The sequence below is a fragment of the Ambystoma mexicanum genome, chromosome 7p (assembly GCF_040938575.1).
Source record: "Ambystoma mexicanum isolate Mex_15411 chromosome 7p, UKY_AmexF1_1, whole genome shotgun sequence".
NCBI classification, from domain to species: Eukaryota; Metazoa; Chordata; class Amphibia; order Caudata; family Ambystomatidae; genus Ambystoma; species Ambystoma mexicanum.
In genome coordinates, this window is record NC_090939.1 from 963,821,285 (window position 1) to 963,846,370 (window position 25,086).

The 25,086-nt window shown below is 48.1% G+C and overlaps 1 protein-coding gene across 5 annotated transcripts in view; it reads left to right on the forward strand.

The window, feature by feature from the left end:
- The window catches only part of GK (glycerol kinase), a 2,191,429-nt gene that overhangs the window by 923,725 nt on the left and 1,242,618 nt on the right, over positions 1 to 25,086 (forward strand). For all 5 annotated transcript variants that reach the window (XM_069637310.1, XM_069637305.1, XM_069637306.1 and 2 more), the window contains one exon: positions 22,780 to 22,846. In XM_069637310.1, coding sequence (XP_069493411.1) covers positions 22,780 to 22,846 — 67 coding nt within the window. The remainder of the gene's footprint in view (positions 1 to 22,779; positions 22,847 to 25,086) is intronic.

Below are 25,086 nucleotides of genomic sequence, written 5' to 3' on the forward strand. Positions count from 1 at the left end.
GGGAAGTATTTATCAAAGCTGGACCTTTATGTTAGGTGACTTGTGATTGGTTCTAGGACATGCAGCAGGTTGTACTCTAATAATAATTCTTTAATGTGATATAGATTGAAAATAAATTCAAACTTTACACATAAAACAGATTACATACATTAATAACAGATCAGGAAACACAAATCATCAACAGATGTTATATACAATGAAAAAAGGAAAATGTGAATTAAAAGTACTTACATGCGCAAATAACAATAAAAATGCATCATGTTAAAATACATATATTACTATCTTTTCCAAGATTCTATCCTGGCTAACGTCATACCGTAATAACAAAAACATCTTTACAAAAGACTACTTGTATCAGAGTCATATAGAAACAAAGAATTAGCGAGAAGCCTACTCCCAATCACAGAGTGTCATGTCTAATTTAGACATCACCATTGACAGATACCTCAGATCAACAAGCCCAGGTGCACTTCAATCTGTTGCCAGACATTATATAGTGCGATAAACAAATGCATGTTGCAGGTGTTCGTGCAATACAGCTAAAATGATGTTTCGCAGATGGTTTGAGGATTGTGAGCAAATTCACCAAGATATAATAATATTGTGTGATTTAATGTCTGACATTCCGTTAAGAGATGTTTGGCTGTCTCTAAGCATTCTAAAGATTTGCACAGGCGACAGACTCGCTCTTTGGCAGGGATATTTTCCCTGGCTCCCAGATTGCTCAAGGTGGGCAGTTGTTCCAGTCTGAACAGGATAATAAAACGTCTGAGCCTTTTAGTGGGGCAGAGATACATGTATGCTTGGGGTTTCATAAAGGTGTATAGTCTATATTATATTAATTGGTAGGTTTTTAGGGTGCTCAGATGTGAGAAATTCTGTTTCCTCAATTGCTTCTGCAAGCAATGGGAACTGAACTGCTACCCCAGCTCCAATTGTTCGTTTCCAGAGGTCTAGCTTCCTCTTGAAGGCAAATACTTTTTTATTCATTGTAAATGAATTGGCATTGGCTCCTTGCAAAGACATATTGAGGGTATTTAGCTTATCGAAAATATCAGCAGGGTATGCCAAGAGCACAAGCCAGCGGGGATCACACAGTTGGTTTACTTTGCCAGTGTCCACATCCAAAAGGAATTGCTGCACTTCATTTCGGAGTTCAAACACACATTGCAGCACTCTTCCCCTGGACAGCCATCTGACTTCTGTGTGAAAGAGCAAACTATCATGTCCTGACCCCATTTCTGCACACAGAATTGCAAAGAGACGTGCTCTTGTTGGCTGTGCTTTGATGTCATTAACTATTTTTACAGCTGAACTGAGTACATCAGAAAGTTCATTGTCCATATTCCAAGCAGCAAGCGCTTCACAGTGAATTATGCAGTGTGTCCATGCAACATGTGGAGCGACTGCCAACACTTTGGCTTTCAACTCCGATCTATCTCCACACATTGAAGGGGAACCATCTATGCAGATTCCTACACAGGCTTCCCATCTCAAACAGTGGCTGCTCATAAAATCATTTAAAATGTCAAACAGTTCTGATGCTGTTGCCCTGGTTTTAATGGCCTTACAAAACAAAAAGTCTTCCAATATTGTGGTTGCCCCACAGTACCTTACAAGCCTATTAAATGAGCTTCTCACGATATATCTGTTGCCTCATCCAACTGTAAGGCAAAGAGACTCGTTTGCAGCTGTGTTATTAACTGGGGAGTGATATTTTCTGCCATCTCAGACACACGTCGGCTGATGGTGGTGTTTGACAGAGGAATCATTTTTAGTTTGTACGCAACACTTTCAGCACCCATTCTCCTGCACATTGCGATGGCTGCTGGTAGAACGACTTTCTCAGCATCGGTGAACAGTGTTATATTTTTGGCAAGGAGGTAGGCAACATCATAAGATGCCTTCAGTGCACTTCCTGGAGTAGAAGCCATATTTTGCATTGTACTTTTCTGCTGACTGATGACTTGTAACTTGCGAGCAAAGAAGTCTCTGCTCTTGCCAATGAGATCCCCATGTTTTGTTTCCAAGTGGCATCTTAATTTGGCTGATTTCATTGGCTAAAGTTGCCCCACACACTGAGGCCTCGTTTCACCTCCGATCACAACGGAAGTAAATCCAAGGTCTAAATATGTGCCATCATACTGCCTGGCTTTTGCAGGTTTTTTTCCTGTGTCAATGTCTGCGTCTGCCTTCCTTTTCACACTACCGTTTTTGGGCAAAAAAAAGTGCTCCATTTAAAAATGGGTTCCTTACCTATGAAAAAATGTAAACTCCCATATGAATGCCTTTTCAAATGCTTTGTTGATAACTTCATTTACGTACCGAATGAGGTACAGCAGGATTTGAAAACGATAATTCAAAAACAAAAATGCAAAACATGTAGCTGTGACAAAATCACACATGCACCAGATGGCTTTTCAGCAAAAAGTAGGGTCTTAAAAAAACATGGTCCTTCAATAGTGCATCACGTGTTCTACATGTCCTATAGGTCCCGACTTCAAGATCTGGTTAGTTTGCAGAATCCAAAGAAAGGCAAGGGCCATTGCTAACTGCTTGTGCTAGCCACAAACCATTGGGGCATTATGTGGTGGTAAGAAATTCTACCTTTGCCTCCAATAAGGCTTCAGACAACCATAGCCCTTCACAATTCACTATTCACTTGTACAGAGACCTCATTTCTCCCCCGCTTAGAGTGGAACCACTCTGCGGCATACAGCTTGTAATGCAAAATGCACATATTAAGCAACATCACAAAAAAACAGAGAACTGAATACATCACTGAGCTATATGAATTCTGACTGGAAACATGGGGGCAGTTGCTCCCCCTGCCCCCAAGACTCAGTGAAGGCCCCTTTCATGTGAAAAGTGTGAAATGCCCTGGTGCCTCTAATTTGAAAAGGATGAAATGCCCCGGCGCCTTCCCCGGCCACTGCTGCTGCAGGAGACATGAGGACCATGGGGTCTTTGTTCTATTCACTTGTACGGAGTCCCCACAGACCTCTTTTCTCCCCCGCTTAGAGTGGAACCAGTCAGCGGTATACAGCTTGTAATACAAAGCGCACATTTTAAGCACCAGCACAAAAAAAACAGAGAACTGAATACATCACTGAGCTAAATGAATTCTGACTGGAAACATGGGGGCAGTTGCTCCTCCTGCCCCAAGACTCAGTGAAGGCCCCTTTCAAGTGAAAAGTTTGAAATGCTCTGGCACCTCCAATTTGAAAGGGATAAAATGCCCTGGCGCTGTCACTGGCCAGTGCTGCTGCAGGAGAAATAAGGACCGTGGGGACCTCTGTTCTATCAACTAGAACAGAGGCCCCCACGCCTCGATTTTCCTTGTGTTTCTGGGCACTTTATTTATTTATTGGTCATGTATGTAAATACCACTTACCTTTTTGAAAGTAAAAGAATAGAAAAGCAGGAACCTTGTGACCGCATGTAACTCCGGAGTTGATGGACACAATCTGAAGCAGGATACTGAAGCTGCAGGTGAGTACTATTTATTGTTGGAAGAAGCAGCGCCTTCCATCCTCATTGGCTGTCAGCCAGATTGAGCCAGCAGCACAGCTTGAGGCCCTTGCCAAATGCAAGTTTAGAGAAGCTGGCTTCCATGGATTGGCCCACTCTCCCTACCACCCTCCCATCTGAAAGTAGGGCAGTATGTCACTAATGAGGCATCATTAGTGGTTTCATGCTCTGCATTTATATGGGAGGGGGCTGGTCATCCCTGCAAAACAAGGTGTGTGCTTTACCTTGTTTCATGAATAGGCTCCTAATGGAGCCTGCAGGGCCTCACAAAAGCCAGGCCCCAGCCCTCAGTGTGACAGGGGCTGGGCCTTTGTGGGGCCTCAGGCTCCATTAGGAGCCTATTAATGAATACACACCTTCTTTTGCCGCAATGACTTGTCATCACGGCAAACAAAGTGTGTGCTTTTTTTTAGTCTTCCTAAATAGGCTTCTAACGCGAGCCTGAGACCTGACCAAGCCCAACCCCTGTCGCACTAAGCATGTGTGGCAGGGGCGGTGGATCGGGCTGTTGCTCGTTGATGAAGCAACAGCCCGATCCTTTTGTAATGGATGCTGTTTACTTTCAAGCTTTGGATGCGCGGCCCCCTGGGCATGAGACTGCGACCCACCAGAGGGCTGGGCCCCACAGTTTGAATGACGCTGAGTTAGAGGGAGTGGATGTATGCACCAACCCAACCCCCTTTCTCCATGTTGTGGCAAATGTGAGAAAACCCAACAATTGGTCTTATTTAAAATGGCATGTGTTGAGTTCATAATCATCAAGAGGGTGTCGTTTTGATAACCCCCTCTATGTCTGAGGTCTCGAGGATGAAGAGTATGCGAATGCACATATGGTGGAGACACCGTGGAGACACTTCTAGTTGGCAATAGAGTATCAAGTGGGTGCACACTTTCTAAGTACCATAATACAGGTATCAATGTGATTGCAATACAAGCTGTGATCAGTATCCATTTGGTCCTAGGGGGCCATGGCCCTTGATAGACAGGCCCATCGTCAGCAAAACGGTTAGTGTCATCATTAGTACGAGCGGCCCCAAACACGTGCATAGTTTCTCAGCATCGGTTAAGAAGCCTCACTGTTACGCTTTTTTAGTTCATCCGTAGGTGGCACTTCACCATGTGGCCAATCTTGCTTGAAGTAGCTTTGCCGGTCCCTACCTCTTATCACATGCAGCAGATGAATGATGAGGCACTGGCTCAACGCTGGTTTCTTGTGGGTTTCTTGCGGGTGCAGAATCCTAGCTGCACTTTCCTATTCTATTGCAAAATGTAATGTCAGGCATGGTACAGAATGACCAGCAAACAGAGCGTTGTCACTCTCTGAAGAGGATGAAAAAAACGTCATTCAATGGTGAAGATAAAGCTGCATATTTTACAGGGAGGGCTGCTCGTACCAGTTGGTGAATGAAACGCAAGTTTTAGTCAACTGATCACAATAATCGGACAAAAGCGGATATTCAATGTCCCCCAATCGTTTTGGTCTCAGTGCATTCGATACATTGTCTGGTCTCCCCATGACAATCTCATACGGGTAGAGCCCTGTTTTTGACTGTGCGGTCGTCCTCCTCAATAGTAAGGTTATTGGCAAAGGGTCAGGCCATTTCAGTTTGCTGTATGCACACACCATGGCAAGTTTATTCTTCAAAATACCATTGTGGCGTTCCACCAAACCGGCACTCTTAAGATGCCTGTCCGAGTGGAAACATTTATCGATCTGTAATCCTGCACATACTTGCAATATGACATCAGTGATAAAGTGTGGGCCATTGTCGGACCAAATTACTATCGGCAAGCCAAACCTAGGAAAATATTCCTTAAGCATGGTTTTGGCCGTTGACATTGCTGTGGCATCTTTCAGTGGGAAAGCCTCAACCCATTTGCTAAAGGCACAAATTACTACCAATATGTATTTGTAGTTCTGGCAACTTTCCAGCTCAATAAAATCGAAATGTATCACTTCAAATGGCATGGAGGGAGGACCAAAACTGCCCTTTGGTGTTGGTGTTCCTTTTCCGATGTTGTGTTGTAAACATATCATACAACTCTGAACCAAGTGTTCAGCAGCTTTCTGGATATTAGCGTTATGCCAGATGGGGTCTAACTGTTGACATATCTTTCTAGCACATATGTGTGTTGGACCATGAGCCATGGTGACTATAGCAGTGACATAGGCGTTGGGCAGCTTTCATCTCTGTTTCTCATTGTCCACCCAACAACCCTAATCGTCTAGACCCGCTGGACCCTCAGCCCACTGTTTGATTTCTTCTGGAGTAGCATCAGCCTGAATCTCCTTTAAACTGCTAATCCCTTCCTCCATCATGCAAGTATCAGTAATCCATCTCGCTGAATCGAGCACCTACATTTTCGAGTGCAGATCAGTAGCAGTCTGTATGGCTATCCTATCAGCAAAAGCGTTTCCTTTTCCTACATCGTCCCTTACTTTCTGGTGTGCGGCGTTCTTCATTATTGCTAGTTGTGTACAAAGCGCAAGTGCTGATAGCAATTGGATTATCAGAGTGCCATGTTGAATTTTCATCCTGTGTGATGTCAAGAATCCCCTTTCAACCCATAGTCTTCCAAAATTATGAACCACCCCAAATGCATACTGGCTATCTGTATAGATGTTTACACTTAGCCCTTCAGAAATTTCACAAGCTCTAGTCAATGCAATAATCTCCGCCGCTTGCGCAGAATTGTGCGGAATTCGTTTGCTTTCTACAATAGTGTTTAATGTGGTGATTGCATATGCAGCGGTGGATGTACCATCCGGTAGCTTAAAACGGGAGCCATCACAAAATGGCTCCCCTTGTGGACTCTTTAAAGGTGCATCAGTCAAATCAATTCTGCCCTTGGTTTCTTGTTCTGTAACATAAAGGCAATCATGTGACATCTTGTCACTGCAGTCTGTCTTTTGTGGAGAAGGCAATAGTTCAGCTGGATTCAATAAAATACATTTCTTAATTTGGATATGCAGTGCATATAGAATCAGCTCGTACCTTGTTAGTCGAGCTGATGTGAGATGTTGAGTGTGCATTCTGTTTCACAGAACGTCTACGGAGTGGGGTACCATCATGGTTAAAGAGTGACCTAAAACCATACCCTCACTTTGTTTTACTGATGCAGCAGCAGTTGCAGCTTTCTAACATCTTGGCAAAGCGCATACAACAGGGTCTAACGTGGAGGAAAAATAGCCACACAGCCTATTCTTGCCCCCATGTTCCTGTGTCAAGACAGCCAGAGCACACCCGTCTCTCTCATGCACATACAAAACATAGCCCTTCCTGTAATTTGGTGTGCCCAAAACTGGCGCTGAACACAACGCAGCCTTATGCAAATCAAAAGCGTTCTGACAGTCCATGTCCCACGGTAAAGGCAAAGAAATGGCCTTCTTTGTCAGTGCCAACATAGGTTTTATCAACAGCGAAAAATGGGGGATCCATTGTCTACAATATGAAGCCATACCAATTAAAGCCCTGATCTCTTTCTGTGTATTTGGAACAGACATATCAGAGATGCTTTGTATACGTTCAGGTGTCAGCCTTCTGCCCTCCTCTGACAGGAGATAGCTTAGATAGGCGACCTCCTGTCGACAATACTGGAATTTCTTCAATGAAGCCTTATGCCCATGTTCTGCTAAATGAATGAGCAGCAACACGGTGCCGTCCTTGCAAGCATCTTCAGAATCAACAGCTATAAGTAGATTGTCTATGTATTGCAGCAATGTCCACGTGGAAGGTAATTCAAGCATATCGAGCTGTCCTTTCAATGCTCTACTGTAAATACTTGGACTCGCAGTGTACCCTTGCGGCACACGAATGAATGTGAATGAGCGTCCCCCTAGGGTGAACGTGAACAAATATCTGCTGTCAGCATGCACAGGAATACTAAAGAAAGCGTTCTTCAAATCCACAACACTAAAATGTGTAGCCGTGGCTGGAATCATAGTCAAAATAGTGGTGACATCGGGCACAATCGGGAACTGTGGGGCAACCACCTTATTAATTGTGCGCAAATCAATAATGAAACGGAAAGGAAGCGCATTATCCCCTTTCTTGTAAACTGGTCAAATCGGGCTATTACACACGCTCGCTGCAATTTCTTCATTCACCTCAGTGTATCTAATCTGAAACAATACTTTTCAAGGCCTGTTCACCTTCGACCAAAATCTTATACTGCGGGATACGCGGCAATTTAACACCTGGTTTCAAAGCAATTTTAACTGGCTCAACCTTTAAAATTCCAACGTCATTGTCATTAACTGCCCATAAATATGTGGGAACCTCATTTAATTCAGTTGGCAAAGGCATAGACAGAAATTGTGAAACGGAAGATTGTTGGGGCGAAATCGTCAAATACACCATCTGGAGAACAATAAATCACAGCATTTAATTTCTTCAATAAATTCAATTCCAACAAGGTTTTCGCCACAATTTATCGTCAATAGAAATGGGCAAGAATCAGTGAATGGTCCCAGAGAAATTGGTACCGGCCGAGAGACCGGACTAACCACTGGCGTACCAGAGAACCCTACAGAAATGTTGCTCTGCCCTGACAGTGGAATATCTGGATCCTGCGGATGATCAATAGAACACTTCTGTGCCCCTGTATCTATTAACAAAAATGCTCCCTATTCCCCACCTTCATTTCAACATAGGGCCCTTTCTGATCGACGGAATAGGTATCGGTTCCAGACCCTGCTTCGGGCTGTCCTAGCGGGACAGTATGTCGTCAGATGTAAAATCTAAAGAGAAATAAGCATTCGAAGGGTTATCAAAAATGTTCCCGCTATTCGCATTCTGTTGCTGCCCCCCTTGATTATCTTGCGGCAGTGCCTGTTGGTTCTGTGTAAATTGGATTCTATCAGGACCCCCTATCCCAGGACGGCTTCTAGATCGTCTACTCATGGCGCTATACGTGCCATTCGATCTCTGCTGAAGGAGCGGGCACTGTGCTTGCCAATGACTTTCCTGTCTACAATATGCACACTGGTTTATGTGTACGGGACCCAGTTGTGCACCACCCTATGGTGTAAATTGGCCCCTAGACTGTGTATTCCCACCTCTCTCTCCCCTTGCTATTTGCTGTAACAACACTCTTCAAAACGCCCTTCTTCATTTCCATCCTCTCTTTCTCTGTATTAACCCTGTTCTTATAATACTGGGCCATGTGTAACAATTCAGATTGTGATTTTGCTTGGCATGCACTCTCAGAAGTCATAATATGTGATTGTATTTCAGGCAGCAACCCACACACAAACTTGTCAGCAAACAACCTCTTTCCTGGCTCCGTGCTTAAATCTTGACCACTAAAATCCAAAAATACTTCCTCAAATCTGTTAAAATATTCTGTTGCACCCTCTAACTTCCCTTGCATGCAAGCTGTAAGCTTATCCCATATAATTCTCTTTTCAGGTACCAGAGTTTTTAATTTAGTCACTGTTATTCAGCAACATCAGTATCACCTGTGGCGGTTTCTCGCCTGCTTTCCTTTCCCCATCTGCTCGTACCAAGGCATCCCATGTATCACCCATCCCTGCCTGATTGTCTACATTTCTAATATGCTTCCATAAGTCTGCAGAAAGGATCACGGGAAACAACAAATCAATATCACCCAATGTAAAAACTGACAAACGCAAGACCGATTCTATTTCTTTGTAGAATCCTGCTGAATTTTCCTAATATCTGGAACTGATTGCTTAATGGTATTCACTTCCTGTCTAGAAAATGGGACGTGGACAAATATAATGTGCTGGAATAGTGGAGGCAGGTGTGTTTCCATCGGCAGGAATCTCTATTTTTGGAACAAATGTTGGAGGAACCTCCCTCATTGGCAATTGCAAAGAAGGCAGGTCTGAACGTCTAATCAGTAGTAAGGCCAAATCTAGTGACAAAGAAGTCAATGCAGTATTGGGCTAAAATGCGCTTTTATAAGTAACCATCAAATTGGTGGGACACCAGACCTTTCCCTTGATACATTCATCCTGCAAATACTCAACCATCACCTGTAACACCTTCCTTTGCATTGCCGTAGTATACTGAATAAATGTGTCATGCACTTCAATGGGAGAAATTAAAACATCCGAAATCCATCTAAGAGCGTCTCTTGTGCAAATGCGCATTTCTTCACTCATCGGTTTCCATGGAGGAAGAAATCGCTCCTGCACATACGAAGCCTGTCGGCCACCTTTATCCATTTCATCCCTAAGCAAACGCTCAAGCTCTCTTTTAAACACAAATACTTGTGCTACATGTTCACATACTTTCGCTGCAGTGTCCCTTGAGCGGGCAAGGAAATTCAAATCCCGGAACCCCTGTAGGACATTTGTGTCTGTCAGATCATTCCATATTTAAGCTATATACGCTCCCATCCGCTCTATTAATACCTTCTGCTCAGGAATACCTCCGTGATTGGACATCGCAGCTAAAGCAGCTGATTCATCACCCTCTCCATGTACGTCGCAGCCCATCTATGCAACTCTTTCTTTCTGTCATTCGTGATCGTGCTACGAGTCACTATTTTTGAATCAGCTCCCGCCCCGCCAACCATTATAGGTGGAGCAGAACCACCTGGCAAGGAGAGTTCATACAAATCACGTTTAGTAGGCAGCAGAGGAAATTACGCTGCCGGCGCAGACGGAACTATGGGAACGGCAGCTGTTGGCACGGGTGCAGGAGGAGGAACAAGAACTGGAGGGGGCACATAAGGAGGCGGTGCAGTTGGGTTCGTACCTGAATCAGTCCTACGCTCATTCAACAATTTGTTAATTAACTCATCTGATGCATGCAAATCCGGAGATAGATATATCTTTTGCACATCTAGTTGGAAAGCCCTGCCCATACCTCTAATGGATTCTGACTGTCTCTGCTGATCATGCAACAATGATTTCTCAGCATTCGTCATGTGTCTACGCACATGCTTCTCTCTACATTTAAGTTGCTGCATAACTTCCTTCCTCCAGTCTCTAACTGCATCAAATACTGCAGGCCTAGCCTTTTTCCGCAATACAGATTCCAAATGTTCTAAGCGGGCAACCTCAAAACTGCCAAAATCTGGCCACTGAAGTTCGGGGACATGTCTGGTCTGTCTGTGCCAAATAGAATTGAATATGATAGCTCCCAGGCCGTACTTATAATACATCTCATAAGCCGATGACCCTTCGGTTGGCGCCGGCTGGCTATGTTCCAAAGATTGTCTTCTGAGGCGAAAAAAATCTCACAAAGCAGGATGACAATTTCCCAGGCATATCAAAAATCACTCTTCTCCAGCATGGGGTCTGGCATGGATTCACATGCTCATGAATATTCCCCGTCGTCAGGCCGGAAATCCTCGGTATAGAAAGAAATCAGTATTAGTTTCGTTTCTGATCTGTCTTTCTTAGTAGTAACCAATCACTGGTCTCTGGGTCATACTGCCCCCAGCCAATGACTGCCCTCTCCCTAATCCCCGCCTCTGGCAGCCATACTCAGATTTTTACCGCACGTTCAAGTGTTGGGAGTCCTCGTGCTGTAGCTCTCGAGCTTTTGATGCGTTTTCGTGCTTTTTTCAGGAGATTGTTCTCATTTTTCGGTTAAATAGAGCCTCAAGCTCCACCATTTCTACATCCGATCAACGGGGATCCGTTTCGGAGTTTTCTACGCCCCCAAGGGTGAAGATTTCGTCGAGTTACGCTTTTGGAGGATTCCAGAAGTTCCGAGGCCTACCCCGGACATGGCCCAGGAGAAAGGAAGCTCGACGCCCGGGAAGCTGTTCAGGACCTGCCCTGGATGCCAGCTTCAGAATGTTTTCAAGGAGGACCATGAGGACAAGACGCACACGGAGAAGGACTGCGCGTTTTGTGGGAACATGTCGGAGCGGACCATGAAGGATCGCCACCTCCGTCTCGCCAACTGGCTGGAAGGGAAGAGCCCGTCAGGCGAGAAGAAGAAAAAGAAGTCCAAGCAGTCTTCTAAGTCCTGTGAGGGCGCCCCGGCGACAGGGGCCCAACAAAAGGCTAAGCACCGCGAGTCCGCGGGCACCGGGAGCGCCGAACGGTCGGGCTCCTTGGCTGCCAGGCAGGGCGCATCCTCCCCGGTGCCATCAACCACGAGCCAACGCTCTGGCTCGGGTAAGAGGGAGTCCGAGAACCCGGCAAAGCTTCTGGAGAGGCCCCGGTCGATCTCGAAGATTCGGACAGAGGGGGACCAAGGTGAAGGCCCCAGGCATCCAGAAGGTGACGATGGCCTTAATTCACCCTGCTAAGACCTCGATTGAGGATGTCACCGCGGCCATGGCTCAGCCTGTGGAGGCTACACCAGTGGAGGCGCCCTCAGGACCCAGAGTCTCCCTGCCACCGCGGAGGGAGTAGTCTTTCAGGCCCATTGAGAAGACCCCCACGAAGTCCTCGTTGGAAAAGGTGGGGGAGGGGCAGGTGGCCATCATGGATACGGACACGACCTCTGAAGAAGAGCTCATCGAAGTCGTGGAAGAGGCCCAGCCCATCGGGAGGGATCCCGACGAGGACGACGAGAGCGACGGGGTCGCCGACAAGGCTCCTCAAGAGCCCTCCCGCCCGTCGTTTCCAGTGCCGCAGGACACTTCGGCGGCCATTTTGTCAGCGATTCAGTCCTTATGTTCGGAGATAAGGACAAGGTTGCCCCTCCCCCCGACGGAGGTACCTGAGCCAGACCCGACGGGGGAACCGGAGCCAGGACCTTCGGAAAGTCCACCGCATAAGAGGAGGAGGACGCATCCTACGCCACCTCTCCCACCTCTGCGGCCTGCTCTGCCTTCCCCCTGGTCTACTACCCACGGGGATGATACAGGCACGGACACGGCTACGACAGGTACAGATGACGACGGAGGCGACGACGGGACGTGTCCCCCGTCGCCCCCTGCTCGGGCGTCCCCGCCCGACGAAATTGGATCCTTTCATGCCATGATTTCCAGGGCATCTGAGCTCTTCCAGCTCTGCCCAGAAGAGAAGAAGGAAGGGTTCCTTTACCAACGGCGCGAGGCTAAAAGGAACACGGTCCTCGCCGTACCGCTTCTTGATGACATCTGGGATGAGGGGCTCGCCCTCCTCAAGAACCCTGCTACGGCACCGGCAAAGAGGGACCGGTACGAGAAGAAGTACCGGGTCCCTGACGCTGCTCCCTTGTGCCTTCGGGCGCAACCTACCCCGGATTCGGTCGTCTCGGCGGCGGCAAAGAAGAAAGCTGGGGGGCATCAGCCTCGACATCAACTTCCCCGCCGGATGGCGAGGGCAGGAAGTTGGACACGATGGGACAGCGGATCATCTCATCCGCAGCGACGACTATCAAGGCGGCCAACGCCCTGGCTATCGTAGCCCTCTACGACAGGGAGTTGTGGTTCAAAAACGCCCCTCTGTTGGACTTCCTTCCGGACGCCAAAAGGGCTGAGGCCCTTGAAATCCTACAGGAGGGTGAGATTGCTTCGGACCACGCCATCATGGTGGCAACGGACATCGCCGACACCGGTTTCCGTCAGTTGGGCAACAGCGTTTGCTTGAGACGACGAGGATGGCTCAAGGCCACGGATTTCTGCCAGGACGTACAAACCAAGGTTTTGGACATGCCCTTCGACGGGAACAACCTGTTTGGGAAGGCGGTTGATGAGTCCCTTCAGGCCATCAAGACAGACACAGAGACTGCCCGGGCACTGGGAGTGCTCCAACAACGACGGCCGTCCTTTCGGAGCTCCAGAGGCAGACAAGGTGCCTCCAAGGGATCCGGCAGTGGCTCCTCCACGTACCGCCAAGCGCCAAGATCTTTGTCCCAGGAAGCCTACAGGGGACGCGGCAAGTCAGGTGGTGCCCGTCGTCGTCGACAGGGAGGTCAAGGAGGCAAGGCGGCCTCCAAACAAGATTGAACCGACCGTGGGGTCGGGCCCCCGCCGAAGCACCCCAGTGGGAGGCCGGCTGGCGAGGTTCATCAGCGTGTGGGAGTCCATCTCCACCGACCGTTGGGTGCTGGATGCCCTGGCCCAAGGGCACGCCCTCGAGTTTCAGAAGAAGTGCCCTCGCGTTCCACCCGTGGCCAGGAAGGAAAATCATGTCCCTCAACTGCTGTTGGAAGTAAGGGCGATGCTCAAGAAGGGTGCCATCAAGCTCGTCCCAAAGAGACTTCGGGGCTCCGGAGTTTACTCAAGGTACTTCCTCGTAAAAAAGAAGACAGGAGGATGGCGCCCCATCCAGGACCTACGACGACTGAACAAGTACATCAAGGCACAGAAGTTCTGTATGGTCACCCTCCAGCACGTGCTGGGACAGCTGGAGGAGGGCGATTTCCTGTCATTGTTGGACTTGGAGGATGCGTACTTCCACATCCCCATTCTAAAAAGACACCGAAAGTTCTTCAGGTTCGTGGTCCAAGGGCGGCACTACCAGTTCAAAGCCCTCCAGTTCGGATTGAAGTCGGCACCCAGGGTGTTCACCAAGTGCCTCGCACCGGTGGCGGCGCGGCTGCGCCTACAGGGGATCCACGTCTACCCCTACCTGGACGACTGGCTCCTCCGGGCAAGGACAAGGAGCTCGCCGTGGAGCACACTGCGAAGACCGTCCAGCTGCTCACGGACCTGGGATTCTCCATCAATTTTCCAAAATCCCACCTGCTTCCGTCGCAAGTCGCCCTGTTTCTGGGAGCCAAGCTCGACACAGTGGCGCGGTTGGCCTCGCCGTCGGAGGAAAGGACCAGGACCATTCTGGGCAAGGTGCAGCGTCTGCTGGCCAGGGTAAGATCTATCAAATCCCTCCTCAGGATTATGTCCTCCTGCATTTATCTGGTGCGCCTTTGCAGGCTTCGGATGTGCCCCTTACAAGAGTTCCTCGACGCACGCTGGATCCAGTCGACGGGCAGCTTCGAGGACAGGATCCCTCTCAACGAGACGTTCCGTCAGGCGATCAGGTGGTGGGGTACTCACTCCCATCTGTCGGCAGGCACGGACTTTCAGACCCCAGCTCACCAGGTGACGTTGACGACGGAAGCCTCCCTGGAAGGTTGGGGAGCGCACTCCGGAGATCTTCACGCGAGAGGGCTTTGGCTCCCGGAGGAGAAGTCTCTCCACATCAACATCTTGGAGCTCTGCGCAGTGTTCTGGGCCCTCAGGTCCTTTCTTCCGTCCCTCAAGGGCAAGGTGGTGAGGATCTTCACCGACAACACCACCACGATGTTCTACATCCGGAAGCAGGGCGGAACCAGGTCCCCTGCCCTATCCAAGGAAGCCCAGGATCTGTGGCATTGGGCCGTCGCCCAGGGGATGTTTCTGGTGCCTCTTCATCTGGCAGGAATAAAAAACACGATCGCCGACTCACTCAGCAGGGAACTACGAGTGGGAACTATGCCGGGATCAATTGGATCGACTCTTCCGACGATGGGGCGAACCCCAAATCGATCTCTTCGCGACAGCGACGAATTCCAAGTGCCGGAGGTTCGCCAGCAGGTTCCCCCAGCCGAGGAGCATGGGCGATGCTTTCTCGTTCCCCTGGGACGGCCTATTTCTTCATGCGTTCCCTCCGCTGCCGTTGCTGCTCCGGCTCATCAACCAGCTCAAGAGGTCCCGGTGCAAGATGATCCTCGTCGCACCGGCGTGGCCGAGACAGATCTGGTTCCCGGACCTTCTGGACTTGTCAACGTTCCCACCAGTCAAGCTACCGACGGACGCAAACCTTCTCTCCAGAGAAGGAGGTGCCATTCTTCACCACAACCCGGAGTCGCTAAACTTGCAGGCCTGGCTCCTGCAGCACTAGAGTTTGCAGGGTACGACATCCCGGCCGACTGCAGAGAGGTTCTTGCAAAGGCCAGGGCGTCCTCAACTCTCAAGTGCTACGGACATAAATGGAAGAGGTTCTCTGTCTGGTGCCGTGCACAGAAGATTAACCCTCTGCGGATTACGGCCCCTCAAGTGCTGCCGTACCTACTGTCGCTGGCCAAGCTGGACAGGCTCACGCCTCCATCAAAATACATCTGGCTGCAATCTCCCGATATACCAGGACTATGGGACGGGCGTCCTTGTGGTCTCATCGCCTGGTGAAGGAATTTATGAAGGGACTTTTCCGATCATTCCCGCCGGTGAAGGCTCCCGCCCCGGCGTGGGAGCTTAATGTGGTGCTGACCAGGCTCATGGGGGCCCCATTCGAGCCTATGCATTCGGCGCCTTTGAAGTTTCTGTCATGGAAGACAGCTTTCCTCGTGCCCATCACCTCCGCACGACGAGTGGGAGAGATCCAGGCCCTATCTTGCAAGCCTCCATACTTGACTTTTCATGACACGAGGGTGGTGCTGAGGACACACCCCTCCTTTATGCCCAAGGTGCCGTCGGACTTCCACCTCAATGAGCCCTTGGTGTTGCCAGTTTTCTTCCCCTCGCCTTCGTCGCCGGCCGAGAGGACTTTGCACTCGCTGGATGTAGCTAGAGCGCTGAAGTTCTACGTGGACCGCACAAAGAGTTTTCGGAAGACGTCACAGCTGTTTGTGAACTTTGGGACTGTGAATCAAGGGAAGGCTCTCTCGAAGAGTTCCATTTCCAGATGGCTCTCCGGCTGCATCATGCACTGTCACCGGTTGGCAAACCGACCGCTGCCCGGCCGTCCGAGAGCCCATTCGACCAGAGCGATCGCTGCTACCACAGCGTTCCTGTCTGGTGTGCCCCTGCTCGACATCTGCAGGGCTGCGACGTGGAGGTCGACGCACACCTTCACAAGATTCTACTGCGTCGATCGGGACTCCAGGGAGGAGTCCAGGGTCGGCCAAGCAGTGCTGCGCAACCTGTTCGCCTAAGGTGAGCCTGGTGAGGAGGTAAGAGTTGCTTAATGTTGAGTTGTTGTATTACTCAATGTTGAGCCTGTTGCCACCTCCCGTGGTTGTGCATGTGTGTACTGCTATGTATTCTCTTATTCATGAGCATGTGAATCCATGCCAGAACCCATGCTGGAGAAGGAACAAGTTACTTACCTGTAACTGTTGTTCTCCAGCATGGGTCTGGCATGGATTCACATGCGAACCCACCCGCCTACCCTTCTGCGGCTCTTCACTTGGTCATACTGCCACTTTACGTGCTACCAAATATGAGGATGGCTGCCAGAGGCGGGACTTAGGGAGAGGGCAGTCATTGGCTGGGGGCAGTATGACCCAGAGACCAGTGATTGGTTACTACTAAGTAAGACAGATCAGAAACGAAACTGATACTGATTTTTTTCTATACCGAGGATTCCCGGCCTGACGACGGGGAATATTCATGAGCATGTGAATCCATGCCAGACCCATGCTGGAGAACAACAGTTACAGGTAAGTAACTTGTTCCTTACCTAGCTACGTTTGTATTTGCTTACTTACAACACTTACAACCAAACAAATATCAGGACTTTTATGAATCTGGGCACGACTCACCTGATTTCAACCAACAAGGTCCAGAGGACATCAATCGTCGTGGCTGGCTCTTTTGTCAAACAAGCCTCGATACCGGGACCCTCGTCGTGGTGCCCTCTAAACGCTGCCCAACGTCCAGGGATTGGGCTTGCAGTACTGCAGAGGAATCGCGTCTCACTTTGCAGGACGCCCCGTCACTCTCCGATCCCGGTCCGGTGGCCTCGTATTCGTCCAAGCGATGTGGCATCAATCTTGAGGGTCCCTATTCGCGCCACCTGAAAGATTAAAATCAAGTCTTACTACCACATAATAGAAATATGCCAGTCATGAGGTCAAAGTTACAATTGCATTTATTAACAAATAGCTACTCGGGTCTCAACACCCCAAAATGTCTGCAAGCAGACCCTGTGAGACGAGAGAGAGCGAACATTTCACAAGTACATACATTTATACTGTTTGTTAACAGCCCCGGACACATCATCCAACCCCCTCCATGTAATCTAAATCCTAGGGTTCGTGACCTGCTTACGTGACTGATTCATACTTAAACAACATTATTGCATGGTTTGCTGTTTTCCATCAGACAATTTACGGTCTCTGAGCGGGATGAACTCGTATGCGTAGCCGCCATAACATGTTTTCCTAGTACAAGGTAACATTCCTTGTTTTACTCCCTTTATGTTATCTACTGTTGTTCCTTGGGTCTAAGGTCAGTTAGTTCTAAAGCAATGAAAATAAGGTTTTCTGCAGAGGAGCACGTCCAGCTTCTCATTATTCTACTTTACTGCTTGTACGGGGAAGGCACTGTTGGTACAGGATGGCACCAAAGTTACTGATTAGCAGAGGTCTTGCTTAGCTTCAAGGCCCTTCGGTGTAGGATAAACAATCCACTTTAGCAGCATCAACTTTCTGTCTATGTCAGCACCGTAAAGCAGTTTAAAGTTCATACAGCGGCCTCTTGCCGAGTTAAAGCCAAAAACACATAATCTGAGCATGGAACAGAAAGCAGGAAATGATCAAGATGGTGGACGAAACAAAATGGCAACGTAGTCAGCTTATTTCAGTTTCATTGATGGTGATACTATAGTGCCATGTGAATGTGCTTAGGCCAACATTTACTATCAGGCGTCATTATGGCAAATACGTTTTCACAGAAAGGGGAGGTGGGCAGTGCAGTACATAGGATAGCAGTAAATAAATAAAGACAATAAATAAAAGTATGGCCGCTGGTGGCAAGTGCAAGGGTAAGTGCCGACATCAGGTGTCAAGTGCTAGAAGGGGCTGTAGAGATACAGAAACAGTCCCAGAGTGCAACGGTTGCCAAAGGGGTAGTGCAAGTGTGCAACTGGCGGGGAGGGGACCTGGGCCCGAGATCACAGGGTAGCCAGGTAACCAGTGCAATTTCAGATTCAGCCAGTAGATCAGCAGGGGAGAGGAGGCGAGAAGAGATGCTTCCGGAACCGGAGATGGTTCTCCTCAGGTTTCAGAGAGGCAGGGAGGCTGTTCCAGAGGGAAGCCCCAGTAGAAGAAAGGGATCTACCACCAACTTGCTGCTTAGAGAAGCGACTAACAGTGAGGGAGTTGGAGGCGGATGCGCGAAGAGCTCGAGAAGGAAGATATTTAGGAAGAGAGAGTTGAAGGCATTGAGTTACCATGCCCCAGAAGGCCTTGTGGACAAAACAGAGGGTTTTGAACGTAATCCTCCCGCCACTGGGAGCCAATGCAGAGATTTCCGTCCTGGAGAGATACGACCTCTGGGATTGAGGACAAGTCTCGCATTCCTGTTTTGGATGAGTTGCAGAGGGCGGAGAGTAGAAAGTGTTCCCACCATCTACATTCCAGGGTTCAGTATGAGACCTCAACTTAGTTTTAAAATTCCTGATGGGTGCTCCTTTTGAACCAATGCACTCATGCCCTTTAAGGTTGTTGACCTTTAAGACCATCCTGTTGGTTGCTCTTACATCTGCAAGAAGAGTGAGCGAGTTGCCGAGTTGCAAGCGCTTTCTTCCAAGCCACCCTTTACTATATTCCACAAGGACAGGGTGTATTGAGGGTGAAGCCCTCCATTGTGCCTAAGGTTGTTTCGGAGTTTTACCTACGGCAGAGAATTGTGCTACCATGCATTCTATCCTCCGCATCCTAGTAGGGATGAGGAAAGGCTACATCAGTTAGACCCTAGGAGGGTGTTAAGCTTTTATGTTTCTAGGATGTCCAAATTGACAGTGGACAACCAACACTTTGTAGAGTATACAGGACACAGCCTAGGCCAGGCTGTTTCCAAACAGACCTTGTCTAGGTGGATCATCCTAGCTATTTCTGAATGCTACAGGCTGGCAGGCAAGGACCCTCCTGAGGGTTTACATGCGCATTCCACCAGAGGCATGGCCACTTCGTCTGCCCTGCAGAGGGGTGTCCCTATTAAGAACATCTGTGATGCTGCATCGTGGTCATCCATACACACATTTACCAAGCATTACTCTTTGGATACTTCCCACGCTCAGGATGTTGCTTTTGGCAAGGCAGTCCTTTATTATGCCCTTTTAAAATTCTGCATGTCTAAATTCTCACCCTCCTCCTATCATGGATACTGCTTTGGGAGTCTGTCAAAGATGAGGAATACGTTGGAGGACACAATCCATTCGAAGAACAAGTTACTTACCCCTGATAACGTTTTTCAACTGGATGTTCCTCCAACGTATTCCTCATCGCTCTCCCAACCTACCCCTCTTTTGAATTTCCCATGCAATTACAGCTTTCGTTCCCACACCATACACAGAACCAACCCTGGGGGACAACATAAAGAAGAAGGAATTAAGAAGAAGAATGTCCAGCCCAGGCAACAGAGTAAGTCAGTTGTGAAAGATAAGAACGAAACCATTTAAGAATAGACCCAGAAATTCCCAGGGTGGAAAGAGAGGAGATAAGCAGGGAATGATCCACAGTATCAAAAGCTGCAGATAAGTCGAGAAGAATAAGAAGAGAAGAAAGCTTAGAGCGACGATCTGCGAGTGTGGATTTAGAAACATGAAGAAGTGCAGTTTCAGTAAAGTGAGACAGATGAAAGTCAGACTGGAAGGGAGGAAGAAGAGAGTGAAGTAACCAAACACACACACGTTATTTGTTCATACTTACTGACTGACTAGTGGACATCAGTCATTGCTAGGTTCTGCTGCCCGGGCACACCACTGTATTAATTTTCGAGAGAAAATAAAAATGAAAAACAAACTATAACTCTATTTCACTAAACACTGAGGGTAGGTGCACTGGATATTATCCACTTCTCTCATATAGCAATATTATGAGCTATACAATTTTTACAGAGGCAACCCTAATTCAGTCTTGCTATGTGTTAGGTATGCAAGCATACCATTTAGCTATGCACTTGTTACAGTACGACCGGTCAATCTACATATGCGCTAGGTATTCAGGCACATTTTATGAATACGTATTTTCTGGAGATGCACGCAAAACACAATGAATTGTTGCCTGCATAACTACATACATAGGTCAAAGAGTCATATTCATTCTCCATAGATGGACTCCCACACTTATTGACAATTCAAATTCGGTATGTGTTCGGTATGCAGGCAGCCGTAAACTGAGCTATGTAGTTGGTGTGAATGCAAACGCAATGATTCAATCTAGCCGGATGTAAATAGTTGAGCTTTGTAATTGTTAGAGTTCAGCTTTGAGTTACTCTCACTGAATGCTAGGTATGTAGGCACACAAAGTTAATCTGGATATGTGCTAGATATGAAGTCCGCAATATCGTGTGTTATATTATGGAAGCAACATCATTTATTTTATCTGTGTGTTAGGTATGCATGTGGAAAGAGCCACGGTGAGTCAATCTGGCAGTATGCAGGCGGAAGAACAAGAATCCTTGCAATTGTTAGGCAGTCAAAGTAAGTCAAACTGGTCACATGCTAGGTAAGCAAGCAAACTCAATGAGCCCTATAGTTCTTATGCAGGCAGGCACTTAGTCACTGTGGATGTGCAATTATTATGCAGGCAACACAAAGAATTAAACTTGGTACATGTTTGGTGTACACAGATCTTTGTGCAGTTGGGTGCATTTAGTAAATCTGCTTTTGTGCCAAATATGCAATTCTACTTGATTTGTGTAAAAACTTGGAGTCGGATGATCAATGCAGTTGTAATACAAGTATTACAGTGCATACTTCCCGCTAGGTATGCAGGGCAATCAGGATAAGCCAATCTAGTTGTGTAGTTGTTTAGCTGGTAGTGCCGTAGTTATGATGGGCTCAAGGCGCTTGAGTTAAAGACAGTTGTTCGGACCATGCAGCAGTATTCTGGTGTCTGGCTGAGTTCAATGTCAAAGAGGATCCTAAATCATAGTTTCACCTTATCTGGATGTTGAGTGCTTTTATGAAAGGAGGGACGCTAGGGAAAGGGCATTGGTGCCAGGAAAACGGGATGCAACCTTAGTATCTACCCTTTGCCGGCTGCATGGGCAAGTCTTCCATGAGAGGTTTTGGGAAATCGTGCCTTCCATGTCATGTCAGCAAGAGTGGGGCTGTCTGGTGAGAGGAATGGAGGAAGTGGGAGGCAGAAGATGTAGGCTACACTATGGGGAACAGAAGGGAAAGAAACCCCAAATATCATTGCCCAAAGTGGACCTTACCCTGGGCCTTGCTGGGCCCCAGCCAAGGCTGCAGATGCTGCTCGGATGGATGGGTGCACAGTGGCTTTGTTGGTGGGTTAGGCTTGGGACAAGCTGCAGTTGAGGGAGCGCCAAGCGTGCATATCTAATGCACCTTGCAAAGCCAGGGTGTTTTACTTTCGAAGCCTTGCATGGTCCATTGGGGACGCAGGATGGGGAAATGCACATTGTGCCTAGGGGGCACTCCTACACCTCCCCGCACATTCAGACTGCCTGGGGTGTTGCAATGGGAGCGCTTCAGCCCCTCTCTATATACAGGAATCAAGAATCACTCTGTCCTTCTGGTTCCTGTTCTTGTGTGCAGGAGCCAGAGGGCCTCTGTTATGGGAGACAGCATTGCAGTGACCAGCAGAATTCAGGGCTGTAGGTTAGTGCAGACTACAGACATTTGTATGTATGAATGTGTATGTGAATGAGTGTATGGTTTATGGGTGCACGTGTGAATGAGCGAGTTAGTGCTGTGTGTTTGAATGAGTGAGTGAATGTGCTGGTTTGGTTTCTACTGTCTCAGTGCGCTCATTTGGGCGAGAAGATATGCTCCTTTTATCATAAATGGCAAGTAAAACAAGTCTTATTACGTGGCCAGACTGCCATTTTGGTGCAGCCAGTCTAGCCATTTCTTACATTTGAGTGACATTTTTTACTGAGCATCTATGAAAGAGCAAGCCTGATGCGCGTTATTACTTAAAGCTATAATCTTACTGTACCATTGCATGTTTTACTGGGCATCTATGCCAAAGCAGCGGTCTAGTGAAGTTTTATAGTAGAACATGCCACCATCTTTCTCCTATCTGATATAAAATACAGGTTTATGTGAAAAATCAACACTATTTTCATGCACTTTACAATTTTGCAAGTCGAAGTTGGGATCTGTGGGTCATGACGCATACTGTTTTCTATTTAGTTGTACAGGAAACTACACCTTTTTTAGATAAAATACTTCACTTTATTGAATTGTGTATTTTTTAAAATCCCTCCAACATGTAAACTCTGAAATTCTTACTCTGTTCAAGTGTAGGCCGCATAAACACGCAAGTGCTGTATTCTGCAAGGCAGAGCCACTTGCAATCAATTTTTTATATATTGATTGCTTTTCTTAGTGATTAACCTGTAATTATGCAGAGGGCACTGTAATTAATATAATACTCGTTGAATAACCTCTTCCAGAAGGAAACCTAATCATTTTAATTTCTTTATTTTTAGGTTTTTTGACATTTCCATGGATTTGCTGCCAAAAGTAAGAAGCTCCTCTGAGATCTACGGACTCATGGTAAATTCTGTCATCAAAGAGTGTTAAACTGAATTAGGGTTTCCTCATTTGCTATTAGAGGATGCCTGGAAAATGTTGACCTAATTACAATTCAAGTCACTTTAAATCAGTGCTCTTGAATTTGATTTTAGGACAGACCATTTAGAGCAATCTATCTATGTCTAACCAATCGTGAAAGACGCTGCTTGTATACTGGCCTGGCGATTGTGAAATGGTTTATACTATGTGTATAAGACACTTTGTTGTGAACTGCCTCAAACCACCTGCGCTTTTGTGTCCCTGAAAAAGGGGTGCATTGCAAGGCTATGATAATCCATAGCTGTGAGTTATGTCACACAGTCCTATCCATTGGCCTGGCTTCAGGTCTGCTTGAGATATTCAAAGAAACCCTGCTGGGACTCTGTCAGGGAAAACAGTACTCTTAACGGCCCAGGAGGCGTCCATTGCTGGCCACATACTCTCTCTGTGGTCTTTGTAACAAATCCAATACCTCACTGTCAAGACCGGTGGGGGGGTCTGTACTTCCGCTCTCTATATGGTAGAGGAGAGGCACAGAAGACCCCAGCCAAGATTCTCGATTATGGTAGCAATGGACGAGCAATCAAGGCCTAGCTTCTCAGGAGGTGATGCAGGCTGGTTCTTAAGTACAGTGTATCCCCAAGCCCCCACAAAGGAATGTCCACACACTGTATTACTGAAAACACAGTCTTTATATAATTAATATTCAAGGGTTATGTACACTTATCACAACAACGCACTTTGTGCTCAGGAAAACCAATAATGATAAATATCTACAATTCTAAAGTGGTACCACTAATATTAGACCTCATAACAGTGCATTCACAATACTGTTAAAATAGCACACAGATCAATAGGAAGGAAACCAGCAATAGAGAGAGGAGAGATAAAAGATGGTTGAAACAATAGGCAGAAGACTGGCCCTAGCTACTGGACACAGTTCTGTGTGGAGATCCCCCCACCTGGGCAACCTGTAAAATAAAGGGATATGACACAAGCCCAGTCCATATATTGTTCAATAGTCTTATTCTTTCCTGCAATGTTTTTACCCCCCCAATGTACCTGGTGGAGTCGAGTTCTTCGAAGAGGCGTCGACAGATCCTTCTTGAATGACCCCCTTTTAAAGCAGGAGTCACGGATCGTCGAGAGGCGTCGAGAAACGTCGAAGACCTCGGGGTTCGGCGACGGGGAATCGACGGCCCTTCTTGAATGCCTTCCCTTTCAAGCGGAAGGCACGGGGCGTCGAACGTCCGTCGACAAACGAGGTAGAACGATGTCGAAGAGGCGGCAGCTTCGTCCGAGCGGTGCTCGTCGGCGTCGGGGCGTCGGCGTCCTGCAAGGCGGAGGTGTGCGGGGCACCTCGATGACAATAGTTCTGGACCGCAAAGATTGTAGAGACGGGAGCCCAGCAAGGGCGTCGAGTCGCTCGAGTCTTTGGAGTCGTGAGGTGGCGGGAAACCCACCGGCGGATTCTCCTCGGCGCGTTGGTCGTCCTCGACTTTCTCCGGCAGGACAAAAGCGGTCGACGATGCGGTCGAGAGAGTCCTTCGATTCAATTGTTCTTAGGCAAGGAGCGGACGGCTCCGGTCGTCGGCGGCACGGCGTCAAGTGGTTCCCACGGCTGGGCAACACAACTTCGACGGGCCTCCAGCGGTTGCACAGACCTGCGAACCCTGGTCGACGGCAATGGACTTCGACAGCGTCGATGTCCGGGTGCTTCACTTCGATCTCCTCGGCGGTCCCGTCTCGGGTCGGCAGCCTTTCGAGGGTCTGACTTCCAGGGCGCTTCGGCGAAGATTCAGCGGTGCTCGATGGTCCCTCGGAGCACGGGAAGAGGGCGCCTTACCAGGTCCTCTCTCGGGTCAGTCCTCGACGATTTCGACAACCTTCAGTTTCTGTCGAAGCAAATGCCACAGCAAGTCTTCTTCTTCCAGCTGGACGTCGAGGATCAGCAAATCCAGTTACTCTTGAGTGGAGACTCAGCTTCTGAATGCTTCTGAACGTGCTTGAACGTTCCTGAACAATCTCCAGTGGTGAGAGGTCCCCAGATATACTATTCTGTCTCTCATCCACACTGCTGGCACACACACAGCAGCCAATCACACAGAAGGGCATTCATGCAGTCAGTCAGCCAATCAGGCACACAGTGCATTCAGGCCACACTCCTCCCTTTCAGACACTCACAACAAGGAATGTGGATTGGGACAAGTACCCAGCCATTC